This window comes from Capsicum annuum, chromosome 11 (assembly GCF_002878395.1).
Source record: "Capsicum annuum cultivar UCD-10X-F1 chromosome 11, UCD10Xv1.1, whole genome shotgun sequence".
NCBI classification, from domain to species: domain Eukaryota; kingdom Viridiplantae; phylum Streptophyta; class Magnoliopsida; order Solanales; family Solanaceae; genus Capsicum; species Capsicum annuum.
The window spans coordinates 3,182,065-3,193,331 of NC_061121.1; the positions used below are offsets into that span (position 1 = coordinate 3,182,065).

General features: G+C 31.5%; 1 protein-coding gene across 1 annotated transcript in view; it reads right to left on the reverse strand.

The window, feature by feature from the left end:
• The window catches only part of LOC107847553 (endoplasmic reticulum metallopeptidase 1), a 43,820-nt gene extending 36,324 nt beyond the window's left edge, over positions 1-7,496 (reverse strand). Inside the window, exons 1-2 of the mRNA XM_016691882.2 lie at positions 6,780-7,496; positions 3,592-3,748 (exon numbers count right to left, since the gene is read on the reverse strand). Of these exons, the coding sequence (XP_016547368.1) occupies positions 3,592-3,748; positions 6,780-7,294 (672 nt within the window). The 5' untranslated portion in view covers positions 7,295-7,496. The remainder of the gene's footprint in view (positions 1-3,591; positions 3,749-6,779) is intronic.
• Positions 7,497-11,267: the final 3,771 nt, after the last annotated feature.

The window sequence follows — 11,267 nt, forward strand, 5'->3', positions numbered from 1 at the left end:
ACACTAGGTTTGTTGTTGTTGTTGTTGTATTAACCGGGATTGGGGGTGGGTTGGGGGTTGGGACATAGATAGGGGTGGGGTGGTTTCTTGTGACAAACCGGCGATGAAGGCACTTGCTTTCGTGAAGTGTGACCACAATGGCACGTCATTATGCTTTTAATTCAAAGAAATTCTCGGAAAAATGGTTACAAAAGATTTAAACCAGAGAATATATTACTAAAATAAATTATTGAGATCATACTTATTTTACTTAAGGATAAATAAGTAAAAAGAATTGTTACAAAAAATCTAAAAAAAAAAAAGGAGATAATCCTAATATCATAAATCCTCTTTACTTCTTCGGAGGTAGCGTACATTTTACCCTCCCCAGACCCCACTTGGTGGGAATACACTGGGTTTGTTGTTGTTGTTGAATCCTAATATCATAAACCGCAAGGGAGGTTTGTGTTACAAAACCAAACATGGGAGGAGTTTTCTAAAATTATCCCTAAATGTTGTTATAAATGCCCATACCTTTAATTAATTTGAGGTTCAAAACTAACTCAAAAATTTAATTTTTATAAGGGCATCTTAGTTTTTTCAAGGATAAAGTATGGGAATGCTGCCCTGACTAACAATACCACAGTGGTTATCGTACTTAATTACCATTGTTTATACAGTGTGTTAAAAAACAGAGACAAATCTGTGTACCAACTATCTAATTATTCAATCTGGTGCCACACATGGTGCTCAATCAGCATCCTAAAGGACCCCGGAAATCTCCTCCCACCAAAAGGATATACGCAGTATGAACTAGGTTGTTCCCAAAAGCATTTATTGACCATGATTTCATAAATTCTTGAAGGCTAATATACGTCCTTTTGCAGAACTTATGGCGTCTCGCAGTAATATCTAAAATCCTAAAGCTATGGGAACTTTAGTTTTTAGTTATGTAACACTCGAGAAATTCGAGCTAAGATTAGAACCCTACTTAAAGTAAATGTAGAATCAAACATCATGTTTTCATGGTATGAGAAGTGATTTAGACATGTATTAAGGCCACAGGTAACTCCTAGCACCTGGTCAAGTCAAAACCTCTCTTACCGATTGATTTCTAGAGAAGAATCTTGCTATAGTCAAATTCAAACGAGCATAACTCCTAGATTTTGAAGTATTAATGAGCTCATGACCCACCAAATGATAGGTATTTGAATTACCTTTCCAACGCATCCAATTTAGCCTTAATCCAATATCGGAGAAAAAAGTTATTGTCATTTTACTGAAGTACTGTCAAGCTGTCAGATTTGACAACCCAAACCACGACCAGGAACCCACGATTGTGGAATGGTCTCGTCTGATCAACTTCAGAGACCTGAAAAGGCCCCGTAGAACATACGATTCAATCCACCCACGATCGTCGGAGAGTCCGTTTGGCGTCCAAAATTAGATTTTTCTGCAACATTTTCCGAGAGGTATTCCGGTCTTTTCCCACCTTTTAACCTCCTAAATTACATTGTTTAAGCTATCCTAAGGCTGAATATAAGGCCTAAACTACTCCTAATCCCTCATCCACTTCACAACACACGAAATTACTCAGAGAAACATGTGATTTCCTCTTCTCCAAATCAAGAAATTTAGGTTCTTCATCTTCAAGTTCAAATCCTCCAAACTTTAGATCAAGAATGTGGGTATTCAATGAGGATCTCTTTTCATCCTCATGCTCAAATTATGATTTTTGTTCACGAATTTTATGATTTCTAGTTTTTACTAAATTATGATTCCAAGCTTAAATTCAGTGCTCCGTGATATATTTTTCATTCATAAGTGTGTTTTAATGATTAATCGTGATTTCTTAGGCTATATTATAGATTTATAGTATTCACATTATTCTCATGTCCATGTCTGATTTACATGATATTACTTAAGATTTCAAGCATAGGCAACAACAACAAACCCAGTATATTCCCACACAGTGGGGTCTGGAAGATTTCAAGCATATGATCAAGCTATATAAGATGTAGAAGTTTTTAAAAACTATTAAGCATTATTTATCAAAATTTGATGGAGTTCAATCTATATTAGTTTAACATTTGTTTTCCCATGAATTCATTATCTTCACAGACATGCCATTTTATTACTCCTCAGTATATTGATATTTAGTATTTTAGACTTGTATTATGAAAATTCACATTCTCTTCAGATTATAAAATTTGTCATGATAGTTGCATTCTTCAATGAGTTGGTTATAAACACCTAATGACTTAGGATATCATGCATTGTCAATCAAACACTCTGTCCTTAAGATTTATATGATTTAGAATGATTTCAGATAAAGCACTTATCTTTCAATCTCAGAACTTTAGTATTATTCAGCTATTCAATAAATCAACTTACATTCAGTTGGGAGTAGTACTTAGCACCAAGCAGGCGCAGGGATGAAGGCTCACCCATGATTATGTTAGGTTGAGACCTTAAGTAGAAGTCCGTAAGTCCCAGAAAAACGGTGCCACTATTGGTTCTAAAAGGTCGCCTGTCAGACCAGGCTTGATACCTTAGTCCTTTTGGACATCAATTTAGTGGTACTACATCAGATCAGCCTTTATACCCTGGCAAGGTATATTTGGCCCTTTTCAATAGGGATTATACATCGAACTCCATGTTTAGCTCACATGGTTATATGTCGGTTAATAATATCTCCCACGGTTCAAACTCAGCTATTGCATAACCTCGTACTCAGTTTATTCGGTACAATATTGATCAGTTACATGTTTATTTACTTGGTCATTGCATCAATTCACATCCCACAATTTCAAACCCAGTATTTATACATGACCCTTAGTTTAGTTCTACTTGCTTTTATACTTGACTTTTTAGACATCACTTCACATCAGTATATATGTATTGTATACAGGGTCATTGTACTACAATTCAGCTCCATGCATTCAGTTTGCATTAAAGTTCCTCCCTTTATTTTAATTAGCATTCAGTATAGTTTTACAAAATATTCAGCATTAACTTTAGATTAAATATAATAGTTATGCTTCTACCGCTTCCTAGTTTACAGAAATGTATTAGCTCATGATTTACAAATTTCACTACGCCTCACAGCTTTTACGTGCAGACATGTTTTAAATGCATATTTCAACAAATGACTTATGTACTCAGTTTCAAAGCATGTTTTAAGTGTTTTCATGACTAGTGCATATCTAACATACTTAGTACATGCTTGCTTGAAGCATTGTCTATTATGAAAAGAAATTATTAATGGAAACCTTCAATTTTTAGTTTTCTTGCTGATTCCATGCAAATATGCCCAGAACTCAGGATATTGCAGTGACTAGAGTCATGTACTCCAGTAAACATGGATAAGAAAATAAACTGATACAGGAACACAAACTTTTTTTGGTAAGTTGATACAACAACAACAACAACATACCCAGTGTATTCCCACCTACTGGGGTCTGGGGAGGATAGAGTGTATGCAGATCATACCACTACCCCAGGAGAAGTAGAGAGGTTGTTTCTGATATACCCCCGGCTTTAGGACCCTTTTTTTTGATACGTTGATACTGGAACAAAAATCTCGAGATAAGTCTTAAAAGGGGCAAAAACCTGAGTTATAAAGCTGTGAGCACCATTTAAGCCCTCCTCCTCTCCTGTGTTAAACAAAAAAATTACAGCATTTTTGAACCCATGAGCCCATTGAGACACTCCTCGAGCAAGCTCCAACATAACAGCTACACATGAACTGCAGTCTCCGGCCCCTTCACTATATATAGTAAAATAAGCGAACAAGATAGCCCAATATTAGCAAGTACCACTTTAACTTAGCAGATATATTAATGAATCATTAGATTGAAGATTAATCAGATAATAGAGAAAAGGGTGTGTTATCATGTGTTTGGCATCATAGAAAAAGTAAGAAAAGGCATGTAAAACAATAAGTAGCACCCCTTCACAACCCGTCAGTTAATAGGTCAAACAGCAAAGGCATATACAGTTGCTGCAGATAAAGGATTTTGAACCAACCTGGCACACGCGATCCTCTGAAAAGTACTACAAGAAGATAATATAAGACAGCAAGAAAAAAAAAAACATAAACGGTAGGCTTCTATACAACCCGGCACTACACGGGCGCACCAAAATAAATAAGGGGCCGGAGGCTAAAGGAACAACATTCTAAGCCCTGCACTTTCTCCTGCTTCTTCTAGCTTTCCAGCAAGACAGCATTCCCTTCACGGTTCTAGGCATCACCCAAGAAATACCAAAACAGTTAAACATATCCCACCAGTCTCGTGATCGGATTGCAACGTAATAGAAGATGATCAACCTCCTCACCCGTCACTTTGCATAAGTAACAACAGCTAATGCATATGACCTTACTTTTTCCTAGGTTTTCCGTCGAACACCCCTCTAGCAGCCTATGTTGCTCGGACTCTTCAAAAATGTCGACGGGTGCGCATCGGATTCTCCAAAAGTAATGTATTTTTGAAGTATCCGACACGGGTGCGCCATCAAAAGTGAAGAGTCCGCGGAACTTAACTAGCAACTAACCAAGAGAAAAAACACACCTTCCTCGGCACCTTAGGAATCCAAATCGACTTAATGGGGAAAGCCTCCACATCTTTCACCAAAAGCTTCTCATAGAAAGACTTGACAGAAAAAACCCAATTACTCCCCAACTTCAATTTCAGAGTATCGAGTCTATCAGTTGGCTCGCGATGATGATGAAGTAGAGCTAGCAACCTTTGAAACTCATTAACTTCCAAGTCTTGAAAATCCCTCCTAAACCTCAAATCCCAAAACGTTTCTTCCCCTTGTAACCCTCTAATATGATGGACTACCGCCTCCCTCTAACAAGAAATCCTATAGAAGCTCGGGAACTCATCTTTTAGTACCACATCTCCACATCATTTTTTCTCTAAAAACTGACTCTCTTCCCATCCCCTACCCTGTTCTTTCTTCTTTTTAATGTCAAGTAACTTGTTGTTCTTTCTTCTTGTTTTTAATGAAGTATGGAAATTTTGCTAAGAGGCATCAAGAAGACACAAGGAAAAAAACTACAGCAAAAGAAGATGCTTGTCTAGTCCTATACAAGAACTTACTGAATAACTAAAGCGCAGACATAATCCAAAAAAATTTCAACAATAGTTATAGGGGTATGGTTGAACCAACTATAGAAGTTGACCAAACAATTGGATTTAAGAATGAGGTTAGGAGTTGAAATCCTATCAAAACATCTGCAATTCCTTTCATTCCATTCCATATGGACGCAATTCCTTTCATTCCATATGCACCAAAAGATAGCAGCAAGCACCATACACCAAGTTTTTTCTTGGGTCTCCCAACTATCCGCGAATGCCAAGCTCTCATAGGCTTCTTTAATAGTATTTGGCATGACCCCGGCAAGTCCAAAAACTAATAAAAACATACACTCCATATGTCAGCTACTATAGCACAAGGCAAGAATAGATGCCTAACACTCTCCAACGCCATCTGTGGCACATATAACATCTATTTACAATCTGAATTTTTCATTTGCTGAGATTGTCTTGGGTAAGACATGCTTCATACAAGGTAGCAAAGATAAAACTAACTTGGGTAAGACATGCTTCATACAAGGTAGCCAAGATAAAACTAACTCCATAGAAGCTTCCATGGTCATTTGTCAATCAATTCCTTGTCAGAACATATATTGTCATATCCCCTTTTGACAGTATATGCTCTATCTTTTGATTCTCCCATTCTTCTCCCATTTTGTTGAGGAGTATTGACACAGATTCATGAATAATTCCCTCTTTTTGGGAAGAAAACACATGTATTGAACGAAGTAGTCCCGAAACTGGTAACTTTATATGTTACTCTTGTATTCTAATTGATGAATGACACAAACCACCTAGCGGCAGAAATATTAGGAATGGAAGAGGTCCACAAATATGACTTGAATAAGGGAAAAAAGTCTTGGAAAGGAAACACGTCTGTGTTTTGCAATTTCCCAATCATCACAATGAACTCAATAACCGAATCTTTTGGTTATATAACAACGCGCAGTACTGGAGATGACCAGTTTTACCACCTAGCATCTCCTGCTCTATATGCCATGAAGGTCTGAACAACAAAAGAAACAACGATCCCTGGAAACTGCCCTATAGTGCAATATAGTGTCTTTGCTGGGGAAGTATTACATGATTCCAAAGAATTGGAAGACCATTTCTATAGAATCAGCAGTCTACTTTTAAGTTTTACCTTCTTTTCTTTATTTCCTCACGGCTTTGTGTTTCTGCTACGGTAACAAGATCCACTTCTCGGAGGAACTTATATCACTACACTTGTACGTATTTGTGTTCTTAATTTCTTATTGGAACTTATGTCAATACACTTGTTGGCATAGCATATGCCTTTTTGCTTCTTATTCTAAAAGGGCAGCTTGGTGCACTAAAGCTATCGCTATGCGTGCCCGGGGAAGGGCCCCACCACAAGGGTGCATCGTACGCAGCCTTACCTTGCATTTCTTCTTATTCTTCTACGAATAAATCACTTCTTCTTCCTTTTCTTCTTTTTCTAATTGGGAGGATAGGGGAGACTATAAAGTTGAAAGCGAGCAATCATTGAATAAGCCTTTAATCTGATTAAATTAATAAAAAATAGAATTAATAATAAGGATATTCTGGATTCTGAGCTACATTTGGTCCATACACTTTTGTCAATTACAATCAACAAGCAGATACACGAAATACATTTGCAAGAAAACACAACGTATGAAACTGAGTGAAAAGGAAATATTAGGAGGAGAAACATACGCAGAAAACACGGTATCAATGTGGGAAGAGACTAGAATAGCATTTTCTCTTGCTTGAGGTGTATATTTCGGCGATATCCTTAACACAATGTGATTGAGATCTGAATAAACAAGAGTTTTTCCCTTGAAGAGTCCACCAATCATAGTATTAGCACCAGATTTCGCATGAAAAACATCTAATTCAACATCAACTTCCCAATGAGCTGTTTGTTTAATCGTTTCTATGGCTTGCAATACATAGTCCAAGGCATGATCAAGTGCATCTGAAGCAACTGGATGTGGACCCAATTGAGTCAAGGCTATAACATGTTTGATGGCTTCATGCTCGGAGAAACCCCTCTTACCAACCTGTTCAGCACCAAGTGGGTTTGGCAATTTGAGAAACTGATGCTCGTACACAGACCAACTCCCATATACAGCTATCACAAACAACGCCAAAATCACATACTTTGACCTCTTAGCTACCAGAACTACATTCGATTCTACAGAAGAACCTCTCATTTTTTCCCTACGCATACCTTCCTTGTGCCTATTGAATATATTAAGGGAGAATAAGACGAACACTGATAAACCAACACAATCAACAATCTTAAATAACGTATGATTCTTTCAAAGCCTAATTGACTTTTTCATGGCATGTTAAATACTACTCCATATTTAAGTTTAAAAAAGAAAAAATAATAAAATCCAATTCGAAGTGGTGGATCCAGGGGTGGAATGGCATGGTACGGTAGGTATTTGAAATTTTGGTATGCTAATTTATTATGTCATATTTATTTTGTATGGTTCAGTATTTTGACGTTTGATTTTGATATTTTATGATATGATAATCGATAATCATAATTTATTTAACTTTGACAATATATACTCGTATACTAGAGTATTATTACTTCAACTTTTTTAAAATATAACTTAATTGTATCATAAAAATGTATTACACATGTAAAAATATTGAAAAAGAAGTACAAATAATTTCTTTTATTAATCAATTACACCAAAAAGATATTTCAATCAAAATAGAGTAGCGAAATTTTCAAAGTCTAAATATTTTTATATTAATATTAAGTATTATATATATGTGTGTGTGTGTGTAGCTATATATATTTCGGTATGGTATTTGATATTTTGGTATGTTATTTGTAAATATCGTATACCATATCAAGGAGAAAAGACATCTTTTGTTTCAGATTTTATATGAAATAATCCTATGAATATTAGTTCTACATCTTTTCTAAATTATGTAACAGGTCTCAATCTTATTATCAAACAATTAAAATAACCTGACTACACGCACATCACATTTTTTTATCATGTGGAAAAAAACTATTTTATAAAACTTCACTCCTTAGCGAGTACCGTCAAATAGTTATTATTTAAAAAGTTATCATTTTAAATCAATTTACATTTATGTTTGTACCTCATCAGTATCGAATATTGGTGCTAAAAGATGTCTATAGTGTTGGGCCCGTGCTGACACGGGTCATGCATTACCAAAAAAACCCTCCACTTCTACTTAATTATATACCATGCCCCAATATATTATAATTTCATTATTTCATCATAATGGTTTAAATATTTAATATATTCTATTAATTTATATTAATTAACTATAACTACATATTAAAAGTAATTTTTTTAATTTATTTAATTGTCTATCACTTTCAAAACTAATTTTTTACCACGAATCACAATAATTAATAACATGAAATATTTAAAAGACATATAGAAATTTTATTGACTCTTATTATTTTAGCAATGCTACATAAATTGAGATAAAAGAAAAAGTACTGCAAATCATAATAACTAACAACTTGAAATATTTAAAAGATATATAAAAAATTTAGTTGATTCTCAAAATTGTATCGAAGCCACATAAATTGGGACACAAGGAGTAAATACATTATTTGATAATTACGTAAAAATTATTATAAATTACTATAAATAACAAGTTAAAATACTTTTTAAAAAATAGATAAAAGTTCTATTCAACTCTCAAAATTTTATCGGTGTACCATAAATCATGACAAAATAAAACATTATCTTAATTAATTGCAACTAAATATTTAAAGTAAATCATTTTTATTATTTTAATTGACTTTTATATAGAAAATTAATCTTTTTATTTATTTATTTATTTTAGTAAATTTAAATTTTAAAATTATTTTTTTCTTATATAGAAATACTAATATTTAAACTTAACTTTAATTTTTTAAAGTACAAAATTCTTAAAATATTTAAAAGATATATAAAAATTTTAGTTGATTCTCAAAATTGTATCGAAGCCTCATAAATTGGGGCACAATGAGTAAATATATTATTTGATAATTACGTAAAAATTATTATAAATCACAATAATTAATAAGTTAAAATATGTTTTTTAAAAATAGATAAAAGTTCTATTCAATTTTCAAAATTTTATCTATGCACCATAAATCATGACAAAATAAAAAATTATCTTAATTAATTGCAACTAAATATTTAAAGTAAATCAATTTTATTATTTTAATTAACTTTTATATAGAAAATTAATATTTTTATTTATTTATTTATTTATTTTATTAAATTTAAATTTTTAAATTATTTTTTTCTTATATAGTAATACTAATATTTAAACTTAACTTTAAATTTTTAAATTACAAAATTAATAAATTTAATTTAATAAAATAAATTTCTAATGAATATTTTCTTAGAATTTGTGTTGGGTCAATATGTATCAAGTTAAAAAAAAAAAAATATATATATATATATATATATAGTAAAATTTTATTATTGTGAAAGATAAATATAATGCACTATCCAATAATATTTAATAATATCATATTTTTCATATGCAAATATAGCATCCCGTATTTAATTTATATACTATTCGGTGAATTATTGATGATTACTATTGGATATGATAAAATTATATTAATTTTTATAGTAATAACATAATCGATCACTCTTAATTAATTATTATGAGTCATCTAGATATTAAGAAAATAAATAATATTTATTGAAAATAACATAGACATAAAATGCAAAATTAACTCTTAGTGTTTTAAATTAAATTTTCGTCTTTCAAACGATGATTTTACTATATCACTCCTTATTATAAGTCATTTATGTATTATAAAAATAAGCATAACAAAATGATATATCAACATAAATATTTGATTGACTATCAAAATTATATTAGTGCCACATAAATTTAAACGGGACAGAAGAAGATATAAAACAACATATATGATTTGAAAATGAAATAAAAAGTACTGTAAATAACAATAATTAACAAAAAAAAAAATTGACTGATGTCTGCTGCTTCATTCTACTGCTTCAATAGTGATTTTAATATATCACCCGCAATTAATTATTATAAGTCACTTATGTATTGAAAAATTAATAATATTAAATCCACGATTTTACTATATATATATATATATATATATATATATATACTATGAATAAAAGGGCAAAAGAGTAAAAACACACAAAAGATAAATGTACAGAAATCAAGAAGCACCAAATGGATTATTAACATTTGTAACATTCAACACATTTCTAAATATTTCCAAATTCTTCTTGAATCAACACATACACATAATAAAAATAATAAATAATAATAATTACATTTTACTATATCACCCCTAATTAATTATTTTGGTCATTTAAGCATTGTGCCACATAAGTTGAAATAGAAAAATATCATAAATCACAATAATAAAAAATTTAAATTATTTTAAAAAATATAATTGGCTATCGTCGACACAAACTCTGGACAAGGAGAGTAGCATATATTAATCAAAAATTACATAAAAAGTATTATAAATTGTAATAGTTAATAACTTAAAATATCTAAAAATAATTTAATATCTTATATATTTCAAAAAAATTACATGAAAAATACTAGAAATCACAATAATTAACAACTTAAAAAATTTAAAAGATATAAAATATTTGGTCGACTCTTAAAATTATATTAGTGTCACTAAAATTGGAATAGAAGAAAATTATTATAAATCACAATAATTAAAAAATTAAATTATTTTTAAAATATAATTGACTATCAATGCCACAAAAATTTGGACAAGAAAAGTAACGTATATTATTGAAAATTATATAAAATATATTATAAATTATAATAGTTAACAAATTAAATTATCTAAATACATATTAATATAATATATGTTGAAGTCATGCTACATTCCGGATGAATCCTAGAAAACATATGCAAACTTTTTATTAAAAAATTTTATTTAAATATATCAAGATTGTAAAGATAAATAATTATCTTAATGTTGGGCCCGTGCTGATACAGGTCATGCTCCTCTAGTATATTATAGAAAAGCTGGTTTCGACCGGCTATTAATTGTTAAGTAAATTTCAAATAGGAGGATTTTGGTCAATGCATTCTATTAATCTGATATGTATCCACCTTTACGTGTCTTGCTCTTACTTTTAGCAGACACTTCGCATCTTTAAACTGCTTACACAGTGCATACCACAAGAT